At 41.2% G+C, this 19,508-nt stretch overlaps 1 protein-coding gene across 14 annotated transcripts in view; it reads left to right on the plus strand.

Annotated features, from left to right (window-relative positions):
• Window positions 1–19,508, plus strand: part of DMD (dystrophin) — a 2,125,007-nt gene that overhangs the window by 2,022,281 nt on the left and 83,218 nt on the right. For all 14 annotated transcript variants that reach the window (XM_050936430.1, XM_050936437.1, XM_050936440.1 and 11 more), the window contains one exon: window positions 809–870. In XM_050936430.1, the coding sequence (XP_050792387.1) occupies window positions 809–870 (62 nt within the window). The remainder of the gene's footprint in view (window positions 1–808; window positions 871–19,508) is intronic.

Below are 19,508 nucleotides of genomic sequence, written 5' to 3' on the forward strand. Positions count from 1 at the left end.
GAATACTTCTATACGGAGGAGAGTAGGGTCACTGTATTTAAAATGAAGTCCATTTTATAAATTAATCTAGTCTAATTAGAAATTGAACCCAAACCACTGAACCCCATAGTTTCAGGATTGTCTATAGTTTAGATGTAAATATTGCATCTTGAGCCCATCACTAAATATAATGGGCCAAATTCATACCTAGTGTTACAAATTGACGTAAATTTATTTCAGCATGAGCTTTCGTGAGCTACAACTCACTTCTTCGGATGCATAGAATGGACCGTACCATAGTCCATTCTATGCATCCAGAGAAGTGAGCTGTAGCTCACAAAAGCTCATGTTGAAATAAATTTGTTAGTCTCTAAGATGCCACAAGTACTCCTGGTTTTTTGCGGATACAGACTAACACGACTGCTACTCTGAAACAAATAGACATATCGACCATCAGTCACACTTCCTGCTCTAATCCCCAAAGAAGAATTGTGGCATTCTATACACCATCAAGGTTTAGATGCTGCACTGCTCGTTATGTAATATGGTAGTAGGAGATAGAAATTTAGCTCCAAAACCGATGGCAGAAAACCCACCTATCATAAAAAAAACTACGAATTTTTGTGATTTTTGGCTGGGAAAAGCTCCAACATCATTGCCATGATATACACACACATTCTGCTCTGTGAATAAACATTTAATCATTGAATTGTACACCTACTAAATATGGAAATCTATTTATGGGAAGATCTGCAAAGAGAAGTGTCTGTCTTAGGGGAAGCTTTACCGTACATATTTCATTCTAAAACCTTCATATTTTATGTTTTAGCCATGAGACACAAACGACCTGCTGGGATCATCCTAAAATGACTGAGCTGTACCAGTCCTTAGGTAAGAGAGATCTACTAATTTCATTAATTAAACTAATTGTTAAGAACAATGATTTCCAGGGATATTCCCCTGTGGGCTAGTCAGAAATTGAAGTTGAGTGAAGGTGAGGCATATTCCAGGCCAAGATGGGATCAAGATAAGATTTTCTTTCAGAGGAATATAAAGAAAATAATTAACTTTAAATTAAATATTATATTGAGTTTATTTGTAATGCAGGTATCTCTTGCAGATTGTTTGCCTAGAAATTCTGGGGCGGATAAATAAATAAACAAACAAACCCACGCTCTTATATCACCTCATCTATTTTTAAAAAGGCTAAATTAAAATTAAGCCAAGTTGCTGTTAATTTTGACTTCTTGCTGGTTGGAAGCCAATGGAAACCATTTGCCAATCTGTGTGACCACTACATTCTTTTCAAGTGTTTTCAGTACTTGGAACTCTTGGTAGCTGTCATGATGTCATCATTGTGAGCATACAAAATAGTTGCCTATTATGACTTCAGCGTTCTTTTTAAGCAGTCTTGGATGTTATTAACAGGTGCACAGCTATGTGATGTAATGCACTTATCCATACCCCATGTCAGCCCACATGGGTTGCAACTTTGAGCTTTCTTCTGGTTTTAATTGCCACTGCTTATATACAATAGAGGTCACAGTCAAAAATAATTTATTTTCTTTTTTTAAAAAAATCATTAATATTTCTCCCCTTGTACAAATAAATCACTAGTAAAGAACACAGGAATGACGTGAGGTGTACTAATCTAGACTCTTTATTATTTTACAACACGCAGCATTTTATAATTTGCAAATAATGTAAAAATAGAGCTATGAATGTCAAAAGAGGGATAATGTATAAATTAAGGCTAACTGAGGGCAAAAGCCGAACAAGTATTCTCTGGCCCAGTGGTTCCCATACTTGTTCCGCCGCTTGTGCAGGGAAAGCCCCTGGCGGGCCGGGCTGGTTTGTGTACCTGCTGTGTCCGCAGGTTCGGCCGATCGCGGCTCCCAGTGGCCGTGGTTCGCTGTTCCAGGCCAATAGGAGCTGCTGGAGCCACGAGCGACTGAACCTGCGGACGCAGCAGGTACACAAACCAGCCCATCCCGCTAGGGGCTTTCCTTGCGCAAGCGGCGGAACAAGTTTGGGAACCACTGCTCTGGCCATATAGATATAACTTAATGCATTCATTTGCCTCCTTTATATTTCCATTGTAAAAGTGAATGGTTTCCAATGTTAGTTCCTAATGTTGTATCTGAGATGCAAATACCATTTACTGATGGATGGCTTATCATAACCTTAGTCCCAGATTTGGACCTTAGCGTCCAAAATATGGGGGTTAGCATGAAAACCTCCAAGCTTAGCTACCAGCTTGGACCTGGTACCTGCTGCCACCACCCAAAAAATTAGAGTGTTTTGGGGCACTCTGGTCCCTCTGAAAAACCTTCCCTGGGGACCCCAAGACCCAAATCCCTTGAGTCTCACAACCAAGGGAAATAATCCTTTTTCCCTTCCCCCCTCCAGGTGCTCCTGGAGAGATACACAGACACAAGCTCTGTGAATCCAAACAGAGTGAATCTCCCTCTCTGTTCCCAATCCTGGAAACAAAAAGTACTTTCCTATTTCCCCAGAGGGAATGCAAAATCAGGCTAGCTATCCAACACACAAATCTCCCCTTGATTTCTTCCTCCCACCAATTCCCTGGTGAGTACAGACTCCATTTCCCTGAAGTAAAGAAAAACTCCAACAGGTCTTAAAAGAAAGCTTTATATAAAAAGAAAGAAAAATAAGTACAAATGTTCTCTCTGTATTAAGATGATACAACACAGGGTCAATTGCTTAAAAGAATATTGAATAAACAGCCTTATTCAAAAAGAATACAAATCAAAGCACTCCAGCACTTATATTCATGCAAATACCAAAGAAAAGAAACCATATAACTTACTATCTGATCTCTTTGTCCTTACACTTGGAAACAGAAGACTAGAAAAAAGAAACTACTTCTCCAAAGCTCAGAGAAAGCAGGCAGGCAGACAAAGACTCAGATACAAACTCCCTCCACCCAGAGTTGAAAAAATCCGGTTTCCTGATTGGTCCTCTGGTCAGGTGCTTCAGGTGGAAGAGACATTAACCCTTAGCTATCTGTTTATGACATGGCTCTCTATGATATTTTGGGTATATCAGAACCATATGTGAACTATCCAGACTTCTCTAATCTAGAAATCACATGGAATTTTTGATGCTGTTGCTGGTCAGGTCTAAAATACTGTGATATTTCTCATGGTATTTACTGCAGTTGAACTGAGTTTCTGTTGAAAAACAAGTGGATGGGTACAGGAAAATGAGTGAGAAAAATTCTGTTTGAGGTCAGTTCAAGGATCAAATCAGTATCTAATACAATTTTCCCATCACTGTGAATGTTACCTGAATATCAAGTGTTCAAGGAATTTTTTACTTCTTGTGGTATCAAGGGGGAAACCATTTAGACAGATCTTCTTTTCACTTCCATTTTATTCAAGAAGATTTTTCCTACAGTAGCCATTTTTTCTTTTTAAAGAACTATATTCAAGAAAAGTGTGTGTGAGAGAGGGAGACATTTGAGGTATGTCTGAAATGGCAGTTTTCTTCTTGGCCAACATTTTTATTTCTCTTTGGGATGGGATAAAAATGGTGATTACTGGTACGTACATACACCGAGGTCCATACATGTATTTTAGAGGCTAAATACATTTTGAAATCAGTGCAAGTTAGTAGCCTAAATGTATTTGTGGATCTGGGCCATAGATTTTAGCTGTGAATGTGTAGCATGTATTTTTGCAAACTGGGTGTTGGCATGTGGGAATAAGGGGAGGAAGAGGTGTTTCTTTATGCATCACCATATGGAGTCAAACTCTGACAACAAAGCTGCTGAGTAACCAGCAGACTTTTGTTTTGGAATTGGGTATAATCAGCCCAGCCTAACTCATATAAATTGCATAATACTAGCATAACCCATTTACTCTTGAGCAGAACCCTTAATGTGTTCTGCTTTTCCTCAGGTCAAAACTGGTAATAATCTGATGTTGAAGTCTTTTGCAGACTTCTGTAATATTTTGTATGAAAAGATGATATTAAAGCAGATTTTGCATTGTACACTTGTTAGTTCCTATTATTCCCCCACATCCGATTCTAAATTTGTTTCTTCTTCATATGAAGGAGTTTTACTGAAGAGCTTTAGTTGTCATGTTGCAGATTATCTGGCTTTGTAGAAGTACAGTAACAGGTATGGTTTCACAAGCCAGGTACGTACATGCAATGCAATATGCAAGGCCAAGCCCATCAGCTATGTCAGAGTCTTCCTTCCCATTTTTCAAATTCCTGCCACTAGCCTGCAGGGAATAATCTTTCTGAATTATGTAACTCTTTTTGTACTTCCAAAATATTGACAGATGGGGTGCCTTTCTATAAAGTTAGCACATTTTTTCCATTGCTTCTAGTACATCATAACTTGTGAGGCAATCCTCTTGTGTGATTTACATCCTTACAAATTACTGAGAGCTTACTTTTTTCCAGTGACTAAAGAAAATAAAAAGTACAACACCACAACTGAGGGGAAGCTAGCTTTCCTCCTACTCCTTTTTTCCCTGCAGTCACAGCAGACTTCTAGGTAAAATGAGGAGTGGGTTTCTGTGTCATTCCCCCCATCACTCTCCATCAGCTCCAGTTCATCCAGTTCACGCGCCTGGAAATTACTGAATTGAACTTTGATCCATGAATTGAATTCCAAATACCAAAAATAATTTCCCACAGCATTTTTCTAGTATGGCTGAAGATTTTCTGTTCTGATCAGGTTTTTGGTATTTATGAAAATAAAGATAAATCAAGCAACCTTAAGTTTAGATTTAATAAGATAATTATTTCACACTAACAGAAGAACATGCTATTGTCATAAGATATCAGACCACTGGTCCATCTAGTAAAATATCCTCTCTCTAACAGTGGCTGCTTCAGAGGAAGGCAAAAGAAGGCCAAAGTATGCAATTATGTAATCTGTCTTTAGGTGAAGTTTCTTCCTAGACCCCTCAGGCTGAAGTCCTGAAGCAATAGAATGTGTAGTGATAACTGTAACATTTGTTTTAGATTTTAACAAGTGTTTAAGAAGTTACATATTTTTCTTATTGGTTGTTCTTTATTATAAAGTTTTTCCTTTTGAACTGTGTTTAAAAAGTGCTTTCCACTGTAGTGTTGTTCTTATTATTTAAACAATTGCATATTGTACTATAGAGATATTTCTTACAATTATTTATTTTGGTTTCTATTAAGTGCCTATTCCTGGCTCTAAATATGCTATTTTTTCACTCTTCATATAAAGTTACCATGTGCCATAAGTACTCTGACACTGCTGAATGGCTTTTTTGTTTGTTCCGTAATCACATTAAAGCATCAGTAAGGAGCTGGGAAAAGGACCTCAGCTGCATCACTTAATTTACCTGCTACATGTTGATCCTCCGGTTATGTAAATGTAGTATATGACAAAAGCAAATAATGTAATGGAAAAAGGTAGTAAAAATTAGTGATGTGTGAACTTCAGAAGGTTTAAAGTTTTGATTCAGGTACACGTCCCATTGTTCGGATTCATATTACAGGAGACACTGCCTGCACCCATCTCCAATTTAAACCCTCTCCAGTATTCCAGTCATTGCTTTCCATTCCAATGGTGATCCTGCAATAAATTCACTTCGTCACCATTGTAATCCTCTTCTGCATTTTCCCTGATGCAGCTTTCCCCATCTCTCTCAATATCATAATGGTCCCAGGGCATTATTGCAATCAGATATTGGACACTTGTAGAGGTGTTACCTATTTACATACTGTGTCTAAGAGAAAGCAAGAAGTTTAATTCCTGCTTCCCAAAGTGTGAGAGAAAATAAATATTGAATAAATTCTCTCAGATTATCCTTTCTAGTGTCAACATTCATCTAAAAGCAGCCTGTCTTCTTGAGGATGATCCTAGAATCACAGACTTTAAGGTCAGAAGGGACCATTATGATCATCTAGTCTCACCTCTTGCACAATGCAGGCCACAGAGTCTCACCCACCCGCTCCTGTATCAAACCTCTAACCTATGTTTGAGCTATTGAAGTCCTCAAATCATGGTTTAAAGACTTCAAGGTGCAGAGGATCCTCCAGCAAGTGACCCTTGCCCCATGCTACAGAGGAAGGCGAAAAACCCCTAGGGCCTCTGCCAATCTGCCCTGGAGGAAAATTCCTTCCCGACCCCAAATATGACGATCCGCTAAACCCTGAGCATGTGGGCAAGAGTCACCAGCCAGACACCCAGGAAAGAATTCTCTGTAGTAACTCAGATCCCACCCCATTTAACATCTCATCACAAGCCATAGGGCATATTTACCGCTAATAGTCAAAGATCAAGTAATTGCCAAAATTAGGCTATCCCATCATACCATCACCTCCATAAACTTGTCAAGCTTAGTCTTGAACCCAGATGAGTCTTTTGCCCCCACTACTCCCCTTGGAAGGCTGTTCCAGACTTAACTCCTCTGATGGTTAGAAAGCTTTGTCTAATTTCTAGTCTAAACTTCCTGATGGCTAGTTTATGTCCATTTGTTCTTATGTCCACATTGGTAATGAGCTTAAATAATTCCTCGCCCTCCCTGGTATTTATCCCTCTGATATATTTATAGAGAGCAATCATATCCCCCCTCAGCCTTCTTTTGGTTAGGCTAACAAGCCAAGATCTTTGAGTCTCCTTTCATAAGACAGGTTTTTTGTTCCTCGGATCATCGTAGGAGCCCTTCTCTGAACCTGTTCCAGTTTGAATTAATGCTTCTTAAACATGGGAGACCAGAACTGTGCACAGTATTCCAGATGAGGTCTCACCAGTGCCTTGTATAATGGTACTAACCCCTCCTTATCTCTACTGGAAATATCTCCCCTGATTCATCCCAAGACCACGTTAGCTTTTTTCACAACCATTTCACATTGGCGGCTCATAGTCATCCTCCGATCAACCTTCTCCTCCTCAGTTACTTTCAACTGATGCGTCCCCAACTTATAACAAATATTCTTGTTGTTAATCCCTAAATGCATGACCTTGCACTTTTCACTATTAAATTTTATCCTATTACTTTTACTTCAGTTTACAAGGTCATCCAGATCTTCCTGTATGATATCCCTGTCCTTCTCTGTATTGGTAATACCTCCCAGCTTTGTGTCATCTGCAAACTTTATTAGCACATTCCTACTTTTTGTGCCAAGGTCAGTAATAAAAAGATTAAATAAGATTGGCCCCAAAACCGATCCCTGAGGAACTCCACTAGTAACCTCCCTCCAGCCTGACAGTTCACCTTTCAATATAACCCGTTGTAGTTTCCCCTTTAACCAGTTCCTTATTCACCTTTCAATTTTCATATTGATCCCCATCTTTTCCAATTTAGCTAATAATTTCCCATGTGGACCGTATCAAATGCCTTACTGAAATCTACGTAAATTAGATCCACTATGTTTCCTTTGTCTCAAAGAAGGAGATCAGGTTAATTTGGCACGATCTACCTTTTGTAAAACCATGTTGTATTTTGTCCCAGGTACCATTGACCTTAATGTCCTTAACTACTTTCTCCTTCAAAAATTTTTCCAAGACCTTACATGCTACAGATGTCAAACCAGCAGGCTGGTAGTTATCCAAATCACTTTTTTCCTTTCTGAAAAATAAGAACTATATTAGCAATTCTCCAGTCATACAGTACAACCCTTGAGTTTACAGATTCATTAAAAATTCTTGCTAATGGGCTTGCGATTTCATATGCCAATTCCTTTAATATTCTCGGATGAAGATTATCTGGGCCCTCCGATTTAGTCTCATTTGTTCGAGTTTGGCTTCTACCTCGGATGTGGTAATATCTACCTCCATATCCTCATTCCCATTTGTCATCCGACAATTCTCTGTAAGCTCCTCATTAAAGACTGAAGCAAAGTATTTGTTTAGATATTGGGCCATGCCTAGATTATCCTTAACCTCTGCTCCATCCTCAGTGTTTAGCGGTCCCACTTCTTCTTTCTTTATTTTCTTCTTATTTATATGTCTATAGAACCTTTTACTATTGATTTTAATTCCCTTTGCAAAGTTCAACTCTACATGGCTTTTGGCCTTTCTCACTTTATCCCTACATGTTCTGACCTCAACAAGGTAGCTTTACTTGCTGATCCCTCCCATCTTCCACTCCTTGTAGGCTTTCTGCTTTTTCTTAATCACCTCTCTGAGATGCTTGCTCATCCAGCTTGATCTACAACTCCTGCCTATGAATTTTTCCCCCTTTCTTGGGATGCAGACTTCTGATAGTTTCTGCAACTTTGACTTGAAGAAATTCCAGGCCTCCTCCGCCTTTAGATCCACAAGTTCTTCAGTCCAATCCACTTACCTAACTAATTTCCTTAATCTTTTAAAGTTAGCCCTTTTGAAATCAAAAGTCCCAGATCTATTTTTGTTTATCCTTCCATTTAGTTTGAACTGAATTAGCTCATGATTGCTCAAACCAAGGTTGTCCCCTGCAACCTCCTCACTGCCCCCCAAAACCAAATCTAAAATGGCATCCCCTCTTGTTGGTTCAGCAACTACTTGCTGAAGGAATCCATCAGCTGTTGCATCCAGGAAAATCTGAGCCCTATTACTATTACTAGCACTTGTTCTCCAGTCTATATCTGGGAAGTTAAAGTCTCCCATGATCACACAATTCCCATTAGTGTTTACTTCATTAAAAACATTAAAGAGGTCTCTATCCATCTCCAGATCAGATCCCGGTGGTCTATAGTACACTCCAAGCACTTTCCCAGGGGAGGCGCTAGTAGCATTCTTCCCGAATGTGATTTTTGCCCAGACAGACTCTGTCTTATCCATTCCATCACTTCTTATTTCTTTACAGTCTACCTCCTCATTGATATACAATGCTACTCCACCACCTTTGCCTTTTATTTCTGTCTTTCCTAAACGCAAATAGTCTTCAGTACCTGTACTTCAGTCTCAACTACTATTCCACCATGTTTCTGTTATCCCTATAATATCCGGTGTTACTTCCTGCATCAGTATCTCTAGTTCCTCCATTTTGTTACCTAAGCTCCTCGCATTAGTGTACAGACATCTTAATTTTTGCTATTTGGCTTCACTCACATTCTTTACCCGATTTAGGCACAGACATTCTACTGCCAGTATCACCTATTAGACTGGTATCTACACTACCCTTCCTCCTTATGTCCAATCTCCTACCCATGGCTGTATCCTTTTTCGCTTTGCTTTCTTCCCTCTCAATGTTAAAATCCGGCGTGGAGATTACCTGGACATCTCCCAACCATCCCCCCCAAATTCCTAGTTTAAAGATCTCTTAATCAGTTGTGCCAGCCTGCATCCTAGAAGTCTGTTTCCCTCCCTACTCTGGTGAAGTCCATCCCGAGAACAGTCCTCTGTCCATGAATGCCTCCCAGGGGCCATACATCCCAAAGCCCTCCTTGTAGTATCACTGCCTGAGCCATCTCTTGATCATCATAATCTTGTCACACTTTTGTTGCCCTTCTCTAGGAACAGGCAGAATCCTACTAAAGATCACTTGAGCCTCGATTTCCTTGAATATCTTCTCCAGCCTGGCATAGTCTTCTTTGATGCTTCCAGCAAGAATCTAGCCATATCATTTGTTCCTTTTAAACTCATGCCTAAAAATACACCTGTACTTTGTAATAATGGCCAAGTAAAACTTGCCCTGTTGTGTCTTAATATTGTGCTCACTAGTATCACCCTCCTCCAACATTCCCATGTAATGAGGGTATGAGTTTCCTTGAGATACATTAATGTCTCTGTAAACAGTAATTGCAGCAGGAGGATGCAATCAGGAATGTTGACATATGCATCTGTTTATCTCTTTGGATTTTTTAGTGTTTCACCAAGGTAAAATGATACAAGAAGATAAAAGGCACTCATAGCCCTTGCTACTGGGTGGTGGTTTTCACCTGAATTCCCCTTTTCCCCCACAAAGAATTTGCATGGACTCTTATTACACTAGTAAATTTTACATGTAGACTTATTTTTCCTTCAGATTTTCTTCATATTTGGTATATTGATTTTGATATCTGCATTTATATCTGCTCCTGTATTTTCCACTCCATGCATCTGAGGAAGTGGGTTCTAGCCCACAAAAGCTTATGACCAAATAAATTTGTTAGACTCTAAGGTGCCAAAAGGACTCCTCATTTTTATAAGACGTGCCCTTCATAAAAAATCAAGCAACTTATTTTCTTTTGAAATCCAATTAGATTTGAATATGAGCTTTAAAAATGAATAAGAGCTTCAGAAATGTTGTTTATGCTTTGATGTCATTATCCAGGTTCTTATAATCTGGATAGTTTAATTAGCTCGCCCTCAAAAAAAATAAGACTTTTTGTGGGATTCTCCAAGAGCTTCCACGCTAGTCAGGTCTAGTGATGGAGAAAGCTGCAGAAAGAGTAAATACTATTTCTCCTTTTGGAGAAGTGACCTGTTTAATTCCTCGGAATGCTTGAAATGGAGTATAATAGTTTAGTTTAGGGGGGCAAATGCTTCCCTTCTGAAAGATCTCTTCTTTGACATTCAAAAATAGGTTTTATAACCACACAGTTTGGAATAACCTGGCCACAGCAAAGATGACAGTATCTTTTTTATTTAGTTATAGGCATGTCTGTGGAACTCATCATGGTAGTATCCATGCATGTCCTTGAATTCCTGATTAATTTGCTATGAGGGTCTATAAACTGATGATTATAATTTTTTGCACAAAGTGGGGGAGACCTAGCATGGTGTTTGTATCATTTCATGTTAGCGCCTAGCTCTCTCTCTCTTTCTTATTGTTCAAGCGCTGATCCCTGTGTGTGTTCCTCTGTGGGATATGCATGTGCAGGCATTGTCTGTTGGTTCCCACCTGTGCCCTTGCTCTTCTGGTGCTCTGCACCAATGACATAAGGGGCAACTGCCTCTCCAGTTTCTTCTAAGTTGGAACCCTCCAGTGTGCAGAGCTGATGCTCTTTCTTTTTCCTGTAAATATTTCAAAGCTTTATATAACTCTGAGTTTTATTGTTCGTATTGATAGTAGTTTTACAAGTTTAGCTAGTCATTAGTTAGAATCCCCTCTCGGGTTAAGCCTCCTAGTCTCCCATTTCAGGGCTTAGATTATGCTCTGGATACTAGGCTTCAAAAACTGTCTCTCCTGTCCCCTCTCCTTTTCAGTCAGTGGCAACAAATAGTGCTGCCTGTACTGCCTTGGAGAAACACACATCTCTGCTAAATGCAATATCTGCTGCTCTTTTCCAAGCCAACTGCAGCAAGCATAAGAATCTGGCTTCAGAAGCACCTTATGGAGTGCTGAGGCCCCCGGCCAGAGCTGACCCCCCCCACCCTCCCGGTCCCTTGTACATTGGCCAGAGTCATCAAGGAGTTCACCTCCTATCACAGTTTTTGACTCAGGAGCAGGAAAAGAGCAGGGCTAAGGACCCTTCATCTAGGCCTTCTCAACAAGAGTGGAAGACCCTCTCATAAACATAAACACAGATTCCCTCCTAAATCTAAGAGGAGGGATCCCTCCCCACCTGTCCAAGTCGGGCAAGTCTTTGTGTCCAGGCTACAAGAATGTAGCCTCCCTGCAACCTCCAAGCTTCCTGGTCAGAAGGTACATGAAACGATTCAAGGCTCCTACCATACCAGCTTCCACACCAACTGTGATACTGGCTAAGATGTAGCACTGGGAACCAAGAACTGTCAGGACTGACAAAAATCACTTGGTCAAAGATTTATTCATTGACTCTACCATCTCATTCCCATAGAGAATCACCAGCTACTAAAACTGACTCCAAAGGTATAAGGCAACTTACAGAGGTGCTGGTGACTCTCACCGCTCTGAGAATCCCTGCTCTAAACTTCATTGCACTGCGACCCATTTCTGACAACAAAATTTACTGCAGGACTCCAGGAGTTGAGACCTGAGCCAGCCCGAGCCCTGCTATCCCAGGCATGGGGGACAAAGCCCAAGCCACACCACCCTGGGCGGGGATGTGTCGGGGAGCCCAAACCCTGTTACCCAGGGCTGAAGTGCTTGGGCTTCAGCTCCAGACAGTGAAGCTGGAGCTTTGACTTTGGCCTCATGCGGTGGGCTTGGGCTTTAGCTATGGGCTCCAGCAAGTCTAACACCAGCCCTGGCAACCCCATTACAATGGGGTCATGACCCACTTTGGGGTCCTGACTCTCACAGTTTGAGAACCACTGCTCTAGAGTATATCTTCACTCTCCAAAATCTACAGTCTCCCATGTTATCGAGACTAATTCTCACCGGGGAGATTCTAACAACAAGAGTAGTAAGGAATTCAGGAATTCCATCTCCTATCCCATCCAGTGGCCATAGCTTTCCGTCAGCTGTACTGACGGCACTGCAGATAGAGCTGGATCTGACTTTTTCATCATCAGGAGAGTCAGATATACTTGTGGAATCACCTTCACTTCTGCTTAGGGAGGTCAGGCCAGAGAGGGGATAAAGACCAGCCTCGTTCACTCAAGCAGCAGCCTCCTCCTAAGGACTGGTGGTACCCAGTTCCTGGGTGATCACTACAACATATTTTCAACCCCCTTAAACTGGCCTGAATTGGACCCATGGTCATGGTACCTAAACTATCCTCCACCCCCACAAGAGGTCAACAGAACTTCACCCCAAGTCTGTGGAAGAAGAAGAACCAGATCTGCTGGTACCACCATGTGTATCATCTTCCTCACCCAATGAAGTGGTTGCTTCAGCCTTGCCATCTCCAGATGACCACAGGCATTTCCAGGAGCTGCTACAGAGAGGAGCAGAAGAGCTCCCAAGCTCCTGAATGTCCTACAGCCCATGTGATCTAGCCAAGTAGCACTCCCAGTGAATGGAGCCATACTGGAACCAGCAAGGGCAGTAAGGCAAGCTGTATTTCAAGGGGGCAGAACAACTGTACTTTTGTTCCAGCAAAGGGAGCAAAGCGCTTGTTCACCCATTCTGCCACTAATTCTCTGGTTGTCCAAACAGCATCAGAAAGATCCAGGTGACACCAAAGGGCCATCTCTGCAGATAAGGAAGCCAAACATTTGAATGTTGTGGGGAGGAACATGTTTGCATAAACCAGCCTCTAATTTAGAATATCAAACTATCAGGCTCTCCTAATAGTTTTCAATTTTCTGAATTATTCAAAGTTCCTGGACTTGAAGGACAAATTACCCCAGGAGGACAGGTCTCAATATTAAGAACTCATTGACGAAGGCTAGGTAGTGGCCAGAACCTGGTTAAAAGCTGTGATTGAGGCAGCCAATATGACATCAAGGTCAATGGTGACTGCTATAGTGATGATCCAGGAATTATGGCTGCTCTCTTTGGGGAGATACAAAATACCATGGAGGACTTGACCTTTGATGAGACTAATCTTCTCAACCGTAAGATGGACAACTCTTTGCACTCACTAAAAGACTCTAGGGCAATCCTCTGCTCCCTGAGTACTCCAAAGAGGAAATACAGTTAGCAGCCTTACAAACTGAGGCCTTTACCACAACCTTTCTACCAGCAGTGCTCTTACAAGCTGCATTCCTTCCACTTCAACTGTAGCTACCCAGCCTCATCCCCAGCCAAAAGGCACTTTCGATGGAATGCTCAGGAGCTGAAAATCAATTATTCCATTGATGTGACTGTTTTTACTCTGCTTGCAGCCTAGGTAGATGAACTCATTAAAGCTCTCCACAGCATTCGACTCCACCTGCATGGGGGGTTCTGATGACATATCTCTGAGGTTCTGGCCTTGGTCTTTTGCCATGAGACACAGAGTGGGTGGAATCTTGGAAATCTTGGAGGTGGGGCTCAGATTTTCTGACCTCCCAAATGCCCCATTAGTTCCCAAGTCTTCTACAAGTGTCAACCGTTTCAGCTGTCAGCATTCAGTCCTTCCTGGATCTTTTGACTCAGGAGAATGCAAGGTCAAGCATCTCAACCTAGATTCTCTTGATCTCACAGCTTGGTATTTGGATGAGTATCAAGCCTAGAACATTGTTGCTTGGAAGATGAGCAAGTTATTCTTAATATCAGAAAGGAATCCACCAGGAAATGTTACCTAGCCAAGTGGAAAATTTCTCTGTCTGGGTCCAGCAAAACTATATGTCACCAGAGACCGTCCAAAATAGAGGGAATATTTGCTATCTCAAGATGACTGGCCTCTCCCTCAGCTCGCTATAGGTTCATGTCTCATCTGCCAACAGACAACTATTTTATCATTATCCTACCCAGTAATGACCAGGTTCCTAAAGGGCTTGGTAAGAAACTTTCCATCAGTAACAAAACCGGCCCCTCACTGGGATCTTAATTTAGTACTTCTGACACTCACTACACCTCTCTTTGAGTTGCTGGCTACATGTACAATGTCTCACTTTTCCTTGTTGCTGTCATTTCAGCCAGAATGGAGGGTGAATCTGGGGGCACAATGGCCAATCCACCAAAGGCAGTATTCCAGAAGGACAAAGTCTTGCTATGACTACACCCCAAATTCATCCCTAAGATACTTTCAGAATTTTACATAAACCAGTCAGTTCACTTACCTGTGTTTTTCCCAAAGCCCCATGCCTTTAGCAAGGAAAAGAGACTTCATTTCCCTCGACCTGAGATGAGCATTGGCATTTTACCTGCAGAAAACAAAACAGATCAGAAAGTCACTTAGACTCTTCATTGTCATAGTGGAAAGTGTAAAGCTTCGTTGTCATGAGGGAAATCTATATCCTCTCAGAGAATCTCCAAGTGGATCTCTGGCTGTATCCTACTATAACTGTGCCTCGGTGGGTAACAGCTGAGGGTGCCAGATTCAGGACAAACTGCTGAGAAATAGGGCAAACACATCCCAAAACTGGTGATTATTCTCCCATAACATATACTAAAACAACCACAAAAGTAAACTCTTGTTGGGCCACATTGACTAACAAGAAGTCATAAAAGCAGTTTCCTTGGGCATTCCAAAAACACTGGATTCAGAGATGAGTGGTTCTTTACAACCAGTCTCATGAAATGAAAGGTTCTTCTGATCCCAAAGGACTAGCTCAGGGTGGGCAAACTATGGCCTGGGGCCGCATCTGGCCCTCCAGAAATTTGACAATATAGATAATTTGTGCAATCACTGTTATATGTATTTGCAACGAATATTTGTACAAAATGTTTTTGGCATATAAGATATCTATGAAAATGTTATGATTATGCTATCTGTATGCATGTATCATTTGTCTATTTGAAATTATGAATATTGGCTCTATACCTGGATTTCAAATGTTTGCTCCTGGGGTAATGCCCACAAGGTAGCTAGCCAGCACATCTTGGAGGGACTATTCAAATTGAGTGGACCATCAAAAGAACATTTAACTGACAATGGACCATGGGAAATGCCCATCTACACTGTAAGGAATTTCCTGCTGTGACATTTTAATCTGGCCCTCAAGCTCCCGTCATGAACCGGGGTCCAGGGCTTGCCCTGCTCCGGCGCTCCAGCCAGGGAGTGGGGACAAGGGCTTGTCCTATGCCGTGTGGCTCCCAGAAGCAGCAGCATGTCCCCCCTCCAGCTCCTACATGCAGGGGCAGCCAGGAGGCCCCACACACTGCCTCCTCCTCATTTCTGGCCCCACCCCAGAGCCCACACCCCAGCCAGAGCTCTCACCCCCTCCTGCATCCCAGCCCCCAATTTCGTGAGCATTCGTGACCCGCCATACAATGTAAGGTGTGTGACGTAGCCTAACTTTACCAGCTGCTCTGGTAATCCCCGCTATTTTGAAGGCTATGTGAGACCAAACTTTAACAAAACAAAAACACTTTAACAATCTGGTGAAGCCTGGATATTGATTGGCTGGTAGTGAGATTGTAATATAATACAAACAGTTCTAAATTCTGGTAGCTAGGAATTGTTAGAGAAAATATTGACATCTTTTTCATCAAGGTAGCCTAAATAGTGCGTGGTATTTATACACAGCTTTTTCAGAAGGTCATAGGCATTGTACAAGACTTCCAGTTTTTTAAATGTGGTTCTTTTTTTCCTTCTCTCACCCTCAAAAAGGGGCAGGGAAGGTGAAACAATTGGTATTTACCAGTGCAGGTCATGTTTGAGAATCTGACAGCATGGAATTTAGTTTCTGCACTAAAACACGTTAATTGCTAACTTGTTCCATTTATTAATTATCACCTGAAGCATTTAAATTCCTGCTTTGTTTTCTTTTACATAATAGACAAGGACTGGGAATTTCAGTGAGTACCCGCAGGATCACATGGCACCGTAATGTTTTATTGTCCTTCAGGAAGGATACTTGCATTGTGTTGATGAGCTTTATTGTGACCAACTTAAAATATATATGTTCTTTTAAACTAAAGAACACCGTGGTTCCCAAGTTGAAATGGCTTCCTGAGTTACTCTCTAATTAGATTGTTTTAATGTCTGCCAAGCTTGTTATATGAGCAGCATTTGGCAGGAGAGAGCTTGGACCATCCCAGAAACATTTAATCATATAGGCAGCTTAGTCTGTGTCAGAGGACAGTACATTATTGAATGAAACATCCCAGTCATTCAGTGCTCTCTTCAACAGCTGGGGCAACTGTTGAATGGCTGATCTTTTCAAGAAAGACTTTGAAAAGCAGTTATGTAACATTTTCACCAGGATATAGTGTCCAGACCATAGATGTGAAATATTCCTCCCTGTCAGACATTTCATCTGTTATTGGAATTATTCTTTATCATTCATCTTTTTTTTTAAATTACATGTTTTTCTTTGCTTACTGCTCCGTACAGTAAGGTGTATGTTTGTAAGGAATCTAGTTTTAGTGTTGATCCAAAAAATTTTTCCCACCCTCCTTCAAATCCATCTATGAAAACTGGAGTTAAACCTGAAAAAATGGATTTTTAATAGTTTTTTCTGAGAGGCCAATATCTGTCTTCCTTAGGCTGTGACTTAACGCTGTTATGTTACTGTATCAGAGGGGTAGCTGTGTTAGTCTGGATCTGTAAAAAGCAACAAAGAGTCCTGTGGCACCTTAAAGACTAACAGATGTATTGGAGCATAAGCTTTTGTGGGTGAATACCCACTTCGTCAGACGTTAATTGTTATGTTACTGTTAATTCAGGCAGGTGGCTCAAATTTTCAGTGCTAGACACCTTGCAAATAAAATACTTCAGCTGGCCGTCCACTTCCAAAAGGATTCACTCAAACTCATGCTGTTGTATGTTATTGCAGTTGTAAAGTTACAGCAGAAGCAACAAGATTGCAAAAGCATTGAAGATGTGACTGGTAGTGCAGCTCAACTTTTTCAAGTTAGAGATTGATTCCCATGTGTTTTATGACTGCTGCAATGGAGGTTGTAGCAGAATTGTGCTACAGAATCTAAGCTTTTGTTTTAAAAAAATTTTATTTCTAACCTTTTTGGTTGCAAAGGTATAGCCAGAAACAGTTAACTCTAAAGGAGGCGTGGACATTCCCACTCGTCTCAATAGGGTATTGATTCCAAAACCTAATGATAATCATTTACATTTTAATATTTAGCTGTTTCGCTCAAGATTATTTTATCAGAAACTCCAATTGTATGTGTTTATTCCATACTTCCATGCCATTACCTCTACTTTGCTGAGTATCAAAAGCTCCAGCTTATCATATGGCAATTTGTACAAATTATTTGCGTGTTTTCTATACAAAAAACTGAAAAAATTAGTGGCAAAGAAAAATAAGATGAATTTATTCTAAATTTTTCTAATTTAACTGCATATTTTGTAATTCCAAGGACCCTCTAAAGAGCCATACTCTTTCCCACATAGGATATCCACCAATTGGATAGTAGTTCTTGGTCACTAGCATATAGCTTGATGCTTTAGGGTACTGAGAAGGTCTTCCTTATCTGATATTTGTGTTATCCATATCTTCTTCTAAAGGATCTGGAATCCCTTTAATCAAAGATTTTTATGTATGAAAGGAACATCAATTCTTGTTGCGTAACTTGTAGTCCATTACTGAACCTGGAGGAAGACATTTGATCTGGGAATCTGGCTACTGCATTAGTTGTCATGGAGCTGATGGAGAATCTAACGGCACCTGTGATAGTGTGTAGCACAGGAAGAAGCTATTAAAGTAGTATGTAATATTTGTCAGGGATCATTTAACCTTCATCAACAGCTTCTTGAATTCTTTTAACTAGGCAAGGGAAAGCTTCAGCTGAACAGTAAAGCTGAGGTGGAAACTTGCAAGGATTACAGAGCCCCCTTCCTGAAACTCCACCCCTCCCTGTCTCTTCCTGCCCTGCTCTGCCCTCTCCCCCCAGCACCTCCTACCTGTTGCCAAACAGCTGATCAGTGGTGAGCAGGAGACATGAGGGAGTGAGGGGAGGAGGTGATCAGTAGGTGGCTGCTGAGCACCCACCATTTTTTTCCATGAGTGCTCCAGCCCCGGAGCACCGACAGAGTTACCAACTATGCTTCTGTAACACAATCATGCTGTGAACACATCTTCCTTCGAAAAGGTTTATCCCCCTCTGAACTGAAAATGTTGTTTCTGGATGTATGGACAGTGAATCCTGTTTCCTTTTTCCTCTTGGATGAAAATATGTTTTTAAGTGATTCCTGTATGTTCTTTTCCTTAGTCTGCCTCATTCCAAGAGACTTGGTAACCCTTGTCACCAGTGTTGCAGTATACTTGGAGAAGAAATGTTCTCAAGTAACTGTTTTTCACTTTTAGGATCGCCTGGAGTCTCAAAGTTACCCTCTTGAGAGATAAGGAATCTGATGATATATCATTGGAGTAGTCAGAGTCCATTTCTTTTGGGGTTAGCCTTATTCAGCCTCTAGGCACCCATGATTCAGTGTATTTTGTTGTTTGTTTGTTTTTTGTTTTATACTTGCCTCCTTAGTTTTCCTATCTGTTTTCAGGTAAAAGAAGTTCAGGAGGTGACTCTTTGGGTGAAAAGGCTCTTATCCTTTATCCTAGGGAGAATCATAGGAAGAGGACAAGAGCTGTGGATGATCCATACTCAGCTAGATGAAAGTGTCTGGCCCTTTTTTCTGAGTAGGAAGACTTGCCCTTAGGGTAAGGACTTGTCTACACTGACAGTTTACAGCGCTGCAACTTTCTTGCTCAGGGTGTGAAAAAACACCCCCCCAGAGCACAGCAAGTGTCAGGGCTGTACAGCGCCAGTGTAGACAGTGCACCAGTGTGGGAGATACACCCCTTATGGGCTACACCCCCCCGCGACCACACAAACCATGTTAAAGTACTGCGAGTGTAGACTAGCCCTAAGAAGACTGTTCTGATGTGCCCTTAGAAGTGTATTTATTTGAGTTAGTGATGACCTTACCCCCTTGAACATAAGAATGGCCATACTAGGTCAAACTAATGGTCCATCAAGCCCGGCATTCTTTCTTCTGATAATAGCCAGTATCAGATGTTTCAGAGGGAATAAACAGAACAGGCAATCACCCATTCCCAGCTTCTGGGAAACAGAGGGTAAGGACATCCACAGCACAAGGTTGCATCCTTGACCATCTTGGCTTAAGGCTATTGATGGGCCTGTCCTCCATGAACTTATCTAAGATTATGGCTACACTTACAGTTGTACAGCGCTGGG

The sequence above is a fragment of the Gopherus flavomarginatus genome, chromosome 1 (assembly GCF_025201925.1).
Source record: "Gopherus flavomarginatus isolate rGopFla2 chromosome 1, rGopFla2.mat.asm, whole genome shotgun sequence".
NCBI lineage: Eukaryota > Metazoa > Chordata > Testudines > Testudinidae > Gopherus > Gopherus flavomarginatus.